Here is a 15,960-nt window from a genome sequence, read left to right on the forward strand (position 1 = left end):
ATAAGGCTTTCAAATAAGTCATGGCTGTACGGCAGTGAAGCATTGGTGTTGAGCGCTGATGTCATGCTGTCGTTGATGATGATGATGATGATGATGATGATGATGATTGCGTCTCCAGTCACAGTTGCTCACAGTTGAAAGCTTTTCCTGCCCTGTTGAAGATACCTAGAGATAGCGGTTATTATGTTGAGGACCGTGAGTTCTATACAGTACGGAGGTTGGTGTATCAATTCATAACCGAATCAGTGTGCGGTTTGAGTCTGAGTTCTCGAGTGGCTCCATCTAGTTCTGGGTGATCTTGAGGAACGTGTGATTGATGGTACTGTTGATGGGTCAGGTTGTATAGACGGTTGATGTTCTGTTCTATGAGTTCGACAATTTAATTGCAAACGTTTTGTCATCAGTCAAGGTGACATTATCCGTGCGTAATTGATTTGCTTTGCGTCATTGTAAAGAGCTTCATAACGACGAACTGTTAAACAGTGACGCAATGTTAGTCTAATCTGGTTATGTCGCCGTGACTGGTGCTGAAACGTTAGCAACTAGTTTACCAAACTCAGATGTCAGTACGCCAACCTAGTAAAATATGAATACCAAGTCTACACAAGCAACTACACTTATGATTCTCGGCCTATATATCTAGCGTTTTACGTGAAAGAAAACATAGCGATGCAGCTTGCGTAGAGATACAGTTAAAGTAAATAAACACTGATCGAAATACCTTGACAGAATACCGAATTCCTCCTGGCATCACCTGGTCACTACTCGGAAACGTGAGCTATCGGATGAGAAGTTTACGAAGCTATTCAAGCTGACTGATCCATGGTCGTAGCTCACAATCCATGGATCATCACTCTGAATTCTTGTGTAACGGAACTTTTCGTCCGCCGCCAGAGCGATATTTGCTCTTTATTTCTAGCTAACAGCTGATTTTATAATTTCCCTTTCCGTATTGTGGTGTAATGAAGTTTTTCCACAACGCGTGACTCTTTTAAGCGAACATCTAGCTCAAATAGGTTGTTTTGTAACTACTCTTTCATGAAAACTTGGTCCTCAGCGGTGAGTTCACCACATTCATATAGCAATGCTGCTGTTGACCTGCGGCTGTTTCTTTGCTGGCGCAGCTGAGCCCACATAGCGGTGGTGGTGCATTTCGAATCCTGCATCCCGGCGACATGCTGCTCTAACTCTCACTTGCTTCTGGCTGTATCTTTTCTGTCTCTCTTCGTACCTAGGTTTAGTCGAACGGTGTAACGTTGCTTTACTGAACCGGGTTGAGATCCGATTGGCGGCTATGTCACTCAGTACTTGTTTCTGACATTGTCCCAGTGTACATTGAAAGTACATCGAAAAAATAACCCACGGAACGTCGGAAAAGGTCAACCGTTTTCAATTTTCGAATCGGTGGCAAAATCAGAAATAAATTTGATCGTTTCTGGAATCTGGTTATTGATGAAGAATGATGAAAGTTCAAAGGAAAATAACAGCTTGAGTTTAGTATTTTGATCTTCACAAATTCAAAACTATCTTTTAAACTGTGTGCAACTAGACTTTGCCTAAAAGTTTTACTATATTCACCAGCCACTTGACCGCCGCGTGGTATGGTGAGTTTACCTTGAAGAGTATTCAGTTAATAGAGACACTCTTGGCGGATTTTTTCAAGTCCGTATAGATGGGTACTGTATGGTGATCAGGTTTACCGGTCGTAAAAAGACTGAACTTGATACTGGTTTCATCACGGAATGTTCTTAGGTAGAGATCTGACGTTCCACACTTGTTACTTTGCCTTTCTCATTGGATACATGAGCGATTTTTTCCGTCCGCTACAACTGCGCATATTTTTCATATAGTTTTGTTCGTTCAGCATCGAACGATACCAGCTTCATTATCAGTGCGAGCTAAAATAATGTCCTTATTCTTTCGTTACTTCACAATGTCGTTTACCTAGGGGTTTAGACATAGGAGCGATCTCGACGATGACGAAAACACCAGTAGAAAGATGCAGACGCAAGTTTTTCAAGTTCACCGTTATATTTAGGTAACAGCCCTAGAGTTTTTCAAACTAAATTTCAAGATCTAACTTGTCCTCACACTTGACGGTATACAAACCTCCGACTCATGGAAAACACCTCGACCAGAGTGATACTTGAATTCAAATCCTAAAAGTCATGGGTTTGTTTTAAAATCTTGAGCTGTATTGTCTTTTTGCAAACTAAAGTCTCACTATTTTTGGAACGCGATTCATGAATATCAAGAAATCTGTTTTCAGACCTTTAATTTATCTATGGGGTATAGGCGTTACGAAATATTCTGATCGTAGTAAGTACCTTTTGAGTGCACGGTATCGACCAGTCCCCGGAAAACACGAAACCCCCAAGGATCAAAGTAGCACGACAATCTTGAATAAAGGAAAATGGTTCGACTGGCAGACCGATTACTTCGAACAACGATTCTTGCAGCCACCAGATTTCACTCATCTGGAGCCTACAGCTGACACACTCTGGAACGCCATGCAACCTCGGAGGTTCATGACTGCATGTGCTCTCTGAAGCGCCACTGAGCTCCTTTCCCGGTTGATCTCCCATCAGCACTGCTCCAAGACGTGGATGAAGTCCTCATTCAGCCCTTGTCTGATACATGTGGGAAAAAGAGGCTGTCCCAGGCACTTGGGGAGAGTCGCTGATGGTGCCCATTTTGTAAAAGGGGGATCTTAATGAGTGTGATATCCACAGGGGATCCGCTCGACGCGTTCGTAAGGGACCGCTGGTGTCACGTGATTCTTCGCCTTATGGTGGCTCGTGAAACACTGACTCGAGAAGAGCAAGCGGAGTTCCGGCCTTGTAGGGGTTCCATTGACCAAATCTTCACTCTCTATCATAATCATAATCATCATCAAAGACAGCAACATCAGTGTTGATACTCATGCTTCACTGCCATACACTTCACACTTCGTCAGGTGCTACAACAACGCCATACGTGCAAACGACCGACAAGTTTAATATTCCTGGATTCCAAGGCGCATTCGACTGAGTTGGCTGGTGTGTTCTCCTCAACACACTGGCCCATCAGGGAATGCTCAGGAAGTTTGTGAATATAATACGTTCTGTGTATTCTCAGAGTTTAGGACGTGTAACTATAGCTCGTGTAGGCTGGTGTCGGAGAATCCGCAACGAGACAATTAGAAGGCAAGTTTTCGGTCGTGCACCTTGGACTTCCATCAAATAATGTGTTACGCACCAGAAGCTGCGTTTGTTAGGTCGTGTATTGCACATGCCAAACCGCTGTTTGCCGGAGTGTTGTTTTCCGCGCCCATTTCAGAGTAGCGGAAGCAGAGAGGTGGCCAACTCTTGACCTGCCAAAAGGGTATGAAAGAGATTACGAAAAGTACATGTGCTGTCGTTGCTACTCGCCTTCCAGGATGAGGACCGCGTGATCCTCACTTTGCCTGATTGGGAATACTGCGAGATATGGCTGCTAATAGATGTCAGTGGCGTTCTTGTTGTTAGTTTCGATCCAGATTGTCTGATTGAGTGCCTGGAGGTGTAGAAACCTCGGAATGATTGTAGTAAGCTAGCACTAAGTACCTTCTGCATCCACCTTTATTCTTTTCTTGAGAAAAAGGTTTTTAAACAAATCACGATTGTACGGCTGCGAAGCATCATTGTTGGAAAATGATGTCATGCTGTCGATGATGTTGATAATGACGCATATTTTCCTCGGCATGTCTGTTGGAAAATCCTAGCCCCGTAACCTCACTAGATGGCTTGAAAATTTCCAGTGTTCTGAAATTTCTCGTTACTTCTTTGCGAGAAAAGAGTAGGCTGTTTGGAACACTCCGTCTGACATGACCGAAGTAGTCAGGGCAGAAAAGCCATTTGTAAGGTTTAACGCTAGTTGGAGCTTGACAGCTAAGTGTGCGCGTTTGTTACTGAACGCTTGATTGAGACCAACTGACATTCTCTGTGTTTCCTTTCCCTCCCGAGTTTTGTGGTTGTTTCATTTTTCATAAGCAATCATAATATTTAGCGAACGAGAGGCGACTAGTTAAAAACAATATTGTAAACGATTCTCCTCAACCACAGATGACTTAGTCATCGTTTATCGGCCCATCGGGTTGTCTATTTTAGGTTTACAGTTTCGTAGAGGCTCATTAGGAAATGCGAAAAAGTATCCCGTTGTATCCTTGATTACAAAATGGTCGGAAAATATCCAAGTGTTGTGAGGAATAAATCAGAACACAAACGCGTAACACTTTTCTGATCCATTGGAAGAACAGTACGTATGTTGTATGGCTTACACTATTGCTCATTTTTGTGGTATACTTCGTCAAATTTTGTTTCTTTACGCACCCTTGGAATCTAGTTATACTGATACCTTTTTCTAAATTGTCCGTTTCTACCTGTCGCATGACAATATGGCCTCAATTTGTGTCTGGTTTGCATTGGCATGCCACTGTAGCAACAAGAACTCCATTCAACCTACAGGATTGAATCCATGCGGGTTGAGAATTGTGCCGGTCCCAGTCAGAGAGATGGGAAGGCAACCTCAGCTACCGGCGATCCAGTTAGAAGTTGTATTTCAAGGAAGCTTCTGATTGAACTGTTTCTTGCACCCAGAGAATGTGATAAAGCTTGGTGCAAATTCAAGTGCACTCCATGGGATACAGCATACTCGGGAATATTTATGTAGCTTGTTTATCTTCAGTGTGGACCTATGCAACCATGTTCACAATGATCGACAGAACATTGAAAACGAATTCTCTGTCTAATGTGGAGAATCCTGAGTAAATTTTTCACTTGGATGGGTCTCAGCGCACATGAGTTGAATGTCAGGGCGTGGCTCGTGAGCATTTGCCGCGTCTGTTGGAAGTCCTGTTAAAATGTCTACTGGATACAGTGGTCCACTCAATTTGGTAAACTACATATGTCCTAATCTTGTCGGGTTCCCGTGTACTTTTACGTGGGAAACAAATTAAGATCTATAATTGTGAGTGAGAGCTGCTTAAGACTGTCAGTAGCCGAAAAATCAGGGTTTGATTCCGGTGTGATGGGACTTTTCAGCATATTTTGGAGTAGCTTAGACACCGCTTCGAATTTGACTATCCGGGTGTCAGATAGGTACCTTCAGTGTGACACCGCAACAGGTCAGTTCAAGCCCAGGCGATTTTTATTGTCTCAAAATTAATCTTTGATCTTAAGTCTGCCGTGTCAACTAAATGACACAAACTTTGGCGTTAGATAAAATAGACAATATATTTTTACAACGCGAAATTTCAGGATCTGTTCGGCTAGGGACGTCACACACGTTTTCAAGGTTGATGATGGCATTGTTCACCGTATCGCACCGCCTCACTCTGCTGTACAACAATGCGCTGAGGATATTGCTTCACTGGGTAATGAAACGTTCTCAACAAAGTTGCCAAGTTTAGCGATCTATTCCACCATCAACTGAACATACCAAGCTAACAATATACTCCTCTAAGCTCTCACTTCATGAAATGAGCTAAATGGGTCAGCTCTAAAACCACCCACAAGTTCACTAAACTGGTCAACAGATTTATGTAGGCTTCAGAATCGTTGCATGCGGGACCAACCAGGTGTTGCCGTAACAGCATTGAAAAAATGTAGGCTTCAGAATCGTTGCATGCGGGATCAACCAGGTGTTGCCGTAACAGGGGCAGGCCTGTCACCAACAAACGAAAATTATGAGAAGTAAGAACACTATCGTACCAGGAGTGATGATTTTCAACCTCATAGGCTTTCTCCCCCAACCATTTTTCCCTCAGCAATTTGTGTACACTACTGGCTCAGAAGGAACTCACGAAATTATATCACAGATTTTTCGGCCGATCAGAACCGCGTCCTTCGATGATTAATACACGCATTAGCGGGAACGGTCCATCCAGTGGTCCTCCTTGCCACTTTTCGATTGACGAATTTGGTCTTCCATTTTGTACCTGGAAAAATAAAGCCACATCTTTAAGCCACGGTGCCCTTTCGATGCGAAGGTACCGTCTAATGTGTAAGGAGCGCAGGTGCTGAGCCACTGCCAAAATATTTGAGTCCAGCTAGGAATAGTCTACAAGCTATGGCTGCATTCCAATAACTTACTTTTCAGTAAGTTGCTCACGCCATAACGTCGGCATTCTGGAGTTTCATTGCTAACCACGCCAGATCTATGCCAGCAGTATGTGAGTTGGATTTCACCTTGCACGTCTACGCTACCTTTTTTCTCTCTAGGTATTAGAATACAGCGAAATATCACCCGAAACGGCTGCACTACGTCGTTCTGACAATGGCCACGGAGATACTCTCCATAGCGTAGACTGCGCAGACGATGCGTCAAATGGTGATTCCGAACGCCTTGTGTACAGCCACGGGAATATTTGTGTTCATTTTGTCACTCGCGAATTTCTCACGCGCGTCTGCAAGCCTGAAATGACGTCCCGAATGGAATATCACGTTGCGAAAAAGAAAGTGCCCTATGTGGACGTGAGCACGGGACAACGGATCATTCCTTCGGAACCAAATGGGATAAAATTCGAACAGTTTGTGTTCGATGTCTTCCCTTTTGCTGAGTAAGTGATTGTTGTCCGCTCAAATGAATATGCAATATCTCTGCCCCTTTATTCTTGTTCACTGCACTCCCGGTGCTGTGGTGATTCTAACTCCTTGATATTGTCTTCCGCTCACCAGTGTTGGTGTGTTCCAGCTGTTGCCAAGGTTACGAATCCTTTGCGCATGATTTCCCTTTCAACATCGTTCGCAATCTTTTGCGCATAGTGATCTAGTGCACGGACATCTGGTTCCCTAGTACTTTATTAAACCGCCTCTCACTGTTGTCATGGTAAACAAATGTAGTGTGTGAAACATCATCATCTATTACTAACAGCATTAACAGCAGTACACCAATATGGACTATTGATGCTAGCTGTCATACGACAGTGAAGAAATTCTGTCCTAATAAATAATGAGTGGAATGTGAAAATGCATAAACAATGTAATGTCTCTAGAGAGGACGATCAAGAACAAGGTGCCTGTACTATGGAGCGTCAACCAAATAAACTCATCATCAAATGGCGAGTGAAACGCAACCAGTGTGACTGACCCAGCGTTCTTCACGGGTATCGCTCAACACGAAACTTGCATACAACGAGAGACAAACTTTATCTGGGCTGTTCGGCTGAGAAGTGACAGCGTGCTTATCAGTGAAACCGGTTGCGTGGCTATCAGTGGGACCAAGTGCTTGCCATATCCTGTGGGTTTCATAACCCCCTACGAGGATAATCACGCGTACGTAAACCAGGGCGGTGCGAAGATCCCACAGCACTCCGTTCCAGCAACCATCTTTGTTCCTCGTTGCCATACCACAATAAGCTTCCTCACTAGGGAATAGTTTTTTCTTGGTACAGTGTGGTTGAACGTATGTGGTCTCTGGTATCATAAAGAATACAGTTTGGTAAATGTTACCTGCGCGTTGATAACACCTACACTGATTCCTGTCACGGTATAGTTGCAACTTATAGATGTGTCGGGATAAGTAAATGGGTCAATCAAGTAAACTTTTTCCTGCTTTAGGGGACACAGGGTAACTGAAACTCCTGAAGCAACACTTTACAGTTTGAAGGTGCAAGATTCGCACCGCCTCAAGGAATCACTTCTGAATTTCTTTTCCGAGTATACCATGCAGACTGGGACTGTCAAACGACAGGAAAATGTCCGCCTAGTCCAATTCTGCTAGTCTTTATCCATATGTGATTTTGATACCAAGATCCTCGACCCCTTGAAATGTGCATTCCTCGGTGATATAGGTGACGAAATTGGACAGAAAAAGAGGTTGAGAGTAGGTAAATTTGGCGAACCCTGCTGGTTTGGGAGAAGCATTTGGACGATTCGTTGCAAACTCTTACAAGACGAAAATTACAAAGATAGAGGTCATAGAGTATATTACCTCATGGATGGTCTTCTTTGACCAAGCGGATGTAGAACAACTGACCTATCTACGAGATCAAAGTGTCCTTTAAGTCGTGGAAAACGCCACTTGTCGATTATGACACTGCTCAGGCACTTGACGTATTGTGAAGATGTAGCCGAGCTCTCTTGAAGCTTCCCTAGAAAAAAAACGTGTCCAATAAGGACGTCAACGCTCCATCCTCGTTCAATTTCGTCGTCGATGGAATATTAAGCGGAATGTTCGAAGGTCTTCAATACCTCGGTGTCTGAATCGTTGTTGGTGAGATCCTTGTCGGTCTGGAGTATGCTGACGCCGTCATCTTCATCTTTTTAGACGAGGGCCAGTCACAAGCCCTGTTGAATAGACTAGCCTCCATCCTACTATCTATAGGCATGCTCGTTGCACCTTCACAGTTCGAACTCAGAACGTACAGTCTCTGAACCTACGCCTCATAGCTCAAGGAGAAGCACTGGAGGTTCTGGAGAATTTTATATACCTCGTGGTTTTATTAGCTCCGACAGAAATTTGTCTTGTGAAGTCAGTACACGAATTTCAAAAACCTGAGTCACATTTGCTGATATGCGTCTCCTGTGGCGTCAGAAAGGCACATCACTGGGTCTAAAAGGTTACAGTAAGGGCTACTTGTTAGGCAGGAATCCACGGGGATCCCACTATACCGCACGTCTTTAGGCGCTGCTACGGCCGAGAAGCCTGGCCCGCTCGAGGTTGGCCCAGAATTCGGGACGCTTGCCGGTCCGGCATCAAGACGAGATCTGATTAGTCAACAATCTGGACCCAACAGCCAATCGTGACCCAATATATGCCAAATGCCGGTTGCCAATAGCGCTCCAGAACGCGCCAGAAATTCCAGAAGAAAGTTATAACCGCTTACGCTATATATACAAAGAGCTGTACAACTGTTCTTGACTTCGTTTTAGGCGTTAATAGACCTTGTGCACCTTTGGTGATTGTTTTGACGTGAACGCTAGCTTGGGAGGCTCAGACCGAGAACTAAGCTGAGGAAAATACCGTTACTACACTACTGTTGTATGGCTGCGAGACAGATTATGTGAGGCGTTTTTAGGTTTTGGATTACCGATGCCTTGGAAGCGTTGCTAGTTTTGGGTGGCGTCAGCGAGTTTGTAACGGGGTAGTTAGGAAACGGGCATTTGGTTGTGCAGTAGATACTCCAATCGCGGAAAACATCCAGCACCGTCGGCCGCAATCGCTCAACCATGTTCTCCGCACACCGAAACACCGTCTACGGAGGCGAGTATTGTTCTCCGTTACACTTTCAGAATGGCGCAAACCGCGAGGTGGACAACGTATGACTCGGCAGAAGGGTGTGAAAAGATTGCGGACGGTTTGGGTGTTGTTGGTGTTGTACATCTGGCAGGATTTGGTCCTCTTTACCTCTAGTGCGCTTGGCTGGACGCGTTGCAAGAAATGGCGCTGATCGATGTCAGTGGCGTTCGTGCTGTCAGTTTATTCCCAGATTGTCTGACTGTGTTCCTTAAGGTGTAGGCACATAAGAATGCTTGCGATGGGCTAATACCTGACCCGCTCTTTCATCCACCCTTCTTCTCTTATTTTCACTCCAAGGCTTTAAATATTAGATGAACTTTACGGTTGACAGCAGTGAAGCACCACTGTTAACACTTATGTTGTGGTCTGTAATGATGATGATATGCAATCAATGCATCCCAATCTTGTGCGAAATCTTTCTTGATGGTTTCGGATTTGCTCTTAGGTGCCGAGCCTAAGTGCCGCGCTATTATTGAAGCCAGTATTCATGACAAATATTGTGCTAATATCTCCATGGTTGTAATAGTCGATCCGTGTGCTGATTAGTCTCAATCGTCCGGAATGCTCCTGCTTCTAAATAAGTTGGCGTGCTGTATGTAGCTTCTCCGCCTTCCTCTGAAACCACCAGGATCTTCGTTCACAGACATCGAGTATGCGGATTGTGTTGTTCTTCTTGGCCCGGATCCTCCAGAGTTGCAAGTTATTTCATTTAACTCAAATTATTCTGCCGCGTGGTTGGTATATGCTTCACGCGCGTATAGTGTAAAGTGCTGCTGCAGTATTGGGTGGGATCAAACCCAAGCCTCATTCTTGCAAGTCAGTCAGTTGGGCTGGCTGGAGAAGAGATTGCTTCTCGGTTTCCTTTTAAACTCGAGATAGCTCAGTGGTTAAAACACGAACTTACTGACCGGAAGGCCCATATTTCGAAACCGATCCCGTAATCCCGATGGGTCCTGTCTATGCTTGGACTCCTGACAGTATCTCGTACTCCTCGTATCCTCGTACTCCCTTCGGATGTTGTGACAGCTCTTCACCGAAAGGGTGTTATCATTGGATGATTATTATTACTTTTTACTTTAGTAGGTCCGTGTTTTTTTACTCAAATGGTGGTACAGTACTCTCCATACGAGGGACCTATCTGGTCGTAATGCGCATGCTTTGAGCACCAAGCCGGTAGCATATTGGAAGGATTCTCTCTCGAGGGACTTTCTTCGTCGAAATCGGTATGCCACACAAGAAATGAGGGTAATATCTAATTGGAAATTGTTTTTGACTGCAACTGGATGGAAGATCGTGATACGATCACTCAAGTCCTTCAGTCATGACTAATGAATGAAAGTCATTTGCCGTCGACTAACCCACTCCTTGAGTATGAGTTACCAATGAGTAAACTTGTTTTTCTACTAAAGTCCTGTTAGTGTTAGAGTTCCATCCAGCGAGTATAAATCGTCCAACTGTAGCACCATTTCGCTGTCTAGCTGCCATGCCAACCGAAGGCTGCACGAGAGCTGAGTTACCCGAGCTTAGATAGGAGCACTCGAGGTGCCTGAATGGGATTCGAAGTCCACACCTTCCGGTCAGTAATTTCGTGTCTTGACCCCTGAGCGATATCGAGCGCACATGTTTTGTCGACCATCCATTCAAGTGCATGCTCGCATTTGACCGCGTTTTTTTCTGCTACCTGTATTAACGCCTATAACTGTGGTCGGTAATATAGGTATTATGAAGCGTAAGTTGTTTCATGCAGGTCGTCTGAGTGTCTTCGATCAGTAGAGCTCAACACGCCACTGATAAATGACCAGTTTTGCGTTACTCCAGGTTTATCAATCAGAGCTGTCACTATCGCATCCTTATGCATCTGTATGCTACCTTGGAATTTTTAATGACTATTTTATACTCCAATATCTTCGCTTGTTACCACAATTAACCCATATCCGAATCTCGTGCCCACCAGTTCAACTACCTTCGTTCTATATTGCGTCGGTTGGGATTCGGTCCTTTCACGTAATTATGGTCGCAGGTGTTTCGCAACCCTTGTTGGAACGACAACCTTCAATTTGTAGTCACTTTTTGCATTCATTTCAGGCGCTTCGCTATCTGGGAAGTACCGCGGAAGGAATACTTCTCTCCGTTGAAGAATGGTCCAACGGCCACGGCGGATTGTCCACGGACCTCGCGTACTGACTACTTGGCATTTCATGCTAAGTTGGCCCGCGACGCTGGTGCCAGCCTCTCCTCGGACCTCAGAAACGAAAATGGTTACACCAACAGGAACCACTCCGAGGCGGTGATTGAAATTTCACCGCTGGTTAGCGGTATTGGTGAAGTAAGCTTCCTTTTGAATCTATCCACTGGAAGTATATACTTTACTGCGTTCGCTATTGACCACTTTTTATGACTTTATACTGTCAAAGCGCTAGTCTTGTGTCCCTTTGTCAAGTTGCATGGTGTATCCAAGTGGGGGTATCTTCCGCGCCCCCGCCGTTCGCCTGAATGTCAACGAAACCTTATTTTTCTATCAACAATAGCTTTTGTTTTATCCCTAGCGAGACCTTATATTCCAAAAGTATTCGCTTATTTCTGCTTTCTCCTGCAGCGATGATTATATCAAACGGTTCACACAGTGCACACTACTTCGTATGCTTTCTTCAACGTGTTGCATCGTTTTTTGGTTTCGTCGGCCCATCGTGAGCTGTAGGTGCGTGTTTCGCACACATTCACTGGATGTACAGATAACTAACCTTTTAGACAAACCGGGACTTGAAGAATTGGCGCAGTTAACGCGTGAGTTTGCCCAGTTGGAGACCTAGACCTGTTGGGTCATCTCAATATGACATGCAGACATGACGAATTTTCACTGCGGGAGGGATGAGTAGACTGTTCCGAATCGCTGCTGTCCATGAAATATGATCAGCAACAAGGCCAGAGCACGTCATTCAGTTTCCTCTCGATTGCTTGGTGCCATAGACCGCATGGAGACTCTAGACTGATTCCGAGGTGTCTTCATAGATCGGTTTAGAGATGTGTGAAGATGGATGCCAATAGCTATTTCTTGACGTGTTTGGCTTTGGGAGGATAGTGGAGCCCACACAACCGACATGACTCATGAGCCTAGACTGGACGTTGATGTATGCGGTTTTTCCAGTATATGTTAATAGCGTAGTGGCCGATGCGATCGAGGAGAGAGCGCATTTCTCTGCTCAGAATGGCAATGCCATCAGTGTAGCCGAGGTCCATGGGGCTTATTTGTACTTCCTGGGATTACTGGTTGACTCAGTGTCCGGAGATGTAAGCTGTGAAAACTAGAAGCACTGACTAAACGTGTCAGGATGACTAACTGAGGGGATTAGGTGGTCCCCTCGAATGTCCAATTTTTGCTGCATTGGGAGGTCATACAAGATTTGCCGCAACACCTTGCATACACTTTTTAAACGGAACCAAAACTCTCCCATGAAGATTAGGTGGACCACAGGAGGCTTTAATAACTTGGCAGTAAGTTGGTCCTCAAGGTAGGCATTAATTAGTTTTGTGGTTTTTACCTAGCATTAAGGTGAAATGTGCCAGGGTATAGCCTTAACCGTATTTCTACAGATTTCTACAGCATGTTCATACCTGCAAACTGTTTCTTGAGCATGAAGAGTCAGCTGTTATCGGGGTATCGCAGTGGGGTATACAATGGATCATCTTTTGGAGCTCCTCGTAGAATTCGTCCGATAGAAGAGTTGATGAAGAACTTCAGTCATAGACCGCTGTGGCCGTCGATCCACCACTGATGAGTCTCTGAAACCAGCTATCGCTATGTTAGACTGTGGTGACCTTGTTACATGAATCCTCAAGGGTGTAGGTCCGTACTGTCACTTATGCCGCTATGATACAGCCTGCAGAAGGGTACCATTTGATTGACTGTTAACAAAGTCCACGAGGGCGTCTTAAAGGCAAACAATGTTAACTTGGTTTTGAAGGTGACTTTGCATAAGGATAGCATGACTTCCGTTTCTTTGGCCTTTGGACAGTGTTTCTAATGTAATTGTTCGCGGGTAGAGGCTTGACAGTGTTTCTAATGTAATTGTTCGCGCGTAGAGGCTTGTCGGCAGGCGAAGTTTTCCCAGCTAAAAGAAGCGTTTCTAATTTTGCGGGAAGAGGAAGGATTCTCAGATTGCACATTTGTCACGGCCTAAGAAGCGTTGCTTCCCGGGGACACCATAGTTCGAACGAAGCCTGGTATTTCAGAACCGTTCCAGAAGCACCATGGGAATTTTTATATGAGCGACCTTCTGAGCACCGGACAACTTTTGTTTGAGGGTGTAACTCTACCCCTTACCCGGTCGAGTGCGGATTGCAGGGCATCAGGAAGGGTGCAGAAAACAGGACTACCAGATATTTCATTTGTCCCGTTCATCGAATCTTGCTTGTTTCAGTTTGCTTCTTCAGTCCTTATGCATCTAACTGCGGCTTGTATAGGACTCCACGGTTGCAGCTGGTCGTCCCATATTTCTTACCCCACTTCCATAATACAAACTACTGTTTAAGATTCCATGTTCTCCTCGGAGCATGTGAAGCCTCTTTGTGACTGGATAGCGCACGCTCTATCCTGGTGTCTTCAGAAGCCCGTGTAGTATTTTGTGGGAGATCCGGTTGCCATTTGAGAATCTACCACGCTCTGGTGGCACCACAGCACCATTAACTGATGTGCAGCAAGCGTCGCGCGACAATAAGCATAACATGGGTTTGCCGACTTCTCGTAAAACGATTACTTAGAGTACACGGACTCTCTACACGTGGTCTTGTAACTCCGCTTTGGATCTGCTAGCATGGTTGAACCTTGAATAAGTGGGTCTCAAGTAGTATGGCTGGCAGAATACTGCAGCACTCATGGTAGACAACTAACTTGAGGCAACAGTGATGTTATTCCTGTTTACGATCCACGTACCAATTAGTTGGATTCTTGTGGGTCTGCGCGAAACGAACTATTTTGTGGTTCATCGTCGCTTCGACTGGTTGTGACACAAAGGGCCTATATTTAAAGCCAAACGTTATTCTGAAGTAAGTACTTTTGTGTATGGATTCCAATTTACAAGCTCATAGTTCTGACGTGTAGCCTCTTACACACGGCACATTCTGCCTTGGACTCTTTCGAATGCCGTGTCCCCACATGTCTTTACTCTCCGCGACTGACAGTTCCGCTTGGTGGGGTGGACTCTTTCGAATGCCGTGTCCCCACATATCTTTACTCTCCTTCGCGGCTGACAGTTCCGCTTGGTGGGATCTTGCATGTGAGGATCCTGTCCCCTTTTACAGATTTCAGCAGTTGGAGTTGTATCTTCCGCACATACCTCTACTTTTCTCTAGAAATATCAGCGGTTACTCTTCCTATTTATTCCGGTCTACAGTCCTTGCGAGCTTCCAACAAATCAATCACTCTGGCTGGCCTGTCTGGTGGGGGAATGGAAGCCAAATATTCGCGACTTCATTTATCTAGCGATATCGGTGGTTTTGGTTTGAAAAATTCGTACTGTCAAGCTAATTAACTGGTAACCATTTCCTCGAATTCAGAGCCAGTGTTACCACATACGATTTCCATTCCTTCTTTCATTTTTCACTCTAGTATCTGGCTGATAAATCAGAGTGTTGTTACCCTGAACTTCATTCACCCTACCTCATAACTGCAGCACCTACCTCCCTCCTTCCAATTTTGGGTTGAATTTTGGATGATTTTACAGGCTGTTTCGGGTTTTTCGTTACTTTGCGGTGTTTTGTTTTGGATAATGGCATCGCACACAGCCGCCCTGGTCGAACGGTTATGTGTTCAACTACTGGTCGGGAGGTCGTGGGTTCGAAGCTCCCTTGAGTTTTTAGTATGGTTTCGCGAAATCTCAGTTGAAGATTCTCAAGTATTCTCACACTACCAACATTCCACTCTTTCATCTACTTCAGTGCCTAACCTGTCTCAGTGGAAGAGAACTGACTGGGGTTAACCTACTAGAATGGGATGACGCAACTGGTCAGCCGACTCTCAGGTCAGCGGTCACCAATGATTCAATGGAATAACATTGATTATGGCTTTGATAATCCCATTACTAGTGGCTGCAATACTTTCCTTCCGTATCACTACTACCAATTGATTTGCACACACGGTCGTTCTTGTTTGCTCATGTTTGAATCGTTTCACCACGAATCGGTCGCGGGATGATTTGGTCGGTTCCTGTCACTGCCATAACTTGGAGTCTTCATTCCGTTAATTTTCGTTCGTGAACGAATCGGACTTTTTGATTGACTTGCTATCTAATTTCGTTCTTGACTTCGTTCTGTACTACGCTTTTCCTCATGGTTTATTTCCTAGTGCCAGTTTTTTTTATTTTCCTATGTATTTTTCTATTCTGCGATGATCTATTGATTCGTTGGAGTGTTTTCCTATTGGCCGTAGGGGTTATTAATTCCTAATCCGGTTTTAATCTGATCGATATGGTCTGTGAGTTCTAATAAATCTTGAGCGTTTGTGTTGTTAATTGATTTCGATTTCAAACGAGCTATTTGCTGCACGTTGAGGCGAGTAGGCGTATTTTGCCGTATTGATTGGTGATAGATACCAGTTAATCGTATTTATGGAAAAATACCCACTAATTGTAAGGTAGGGTTTGGGTCGCCCTGGAAAGCTAACCACATTCTACCTTACAATTACCATCTTCAATTCCAAGTTTCATA

General features: G+C 44.6%; 1 protein-coding gene across 1 annotated transcript in view; it reads left to right on the forward strand.

The window, feature by feature from the left end:
• T265_08197 (hypothetical protein) overlaps positions 1-15,754 on the forward strand; it is a gene marked incomplete at both ends in the record, with an annotated part of 35,470 nt that extends 19,716 nt beyond the window's left edge. The window contains 3 exons of the mRNA XM_009173926.1: positions 6,240-6,577; positions 11,344-11,584; positions 15,193-15,754. Coding sequence (XP_009172190.1) covers positions 6,240-6,577; positions 11,344-11,584; positions 15,193-15,306 — 693 coding nt within the window. The remainder of the gene's footprint in view (positions 1-6,239; positions 6,578-11,343; positions 11,585-15,192) is intronic.
• Between the last annotated feature and the right edge of the window lie 206 nt (positions 15,755-15,960).

Source organism: Opisthorchis viverrini, assembly GCF_000715545.1.
Source record: "Opisthorchis viverrini unplaced genomic scaffold opera_v5_206, whole genome shotgun sequence".
NCBI classification, from domain to species: Eukaryota; Metazoa; Platyhelminthes; class Trematoda; order Opisthorchiida; family Opisthorchiidae; genus Opisthorchis; species Opisthorchis viverrini.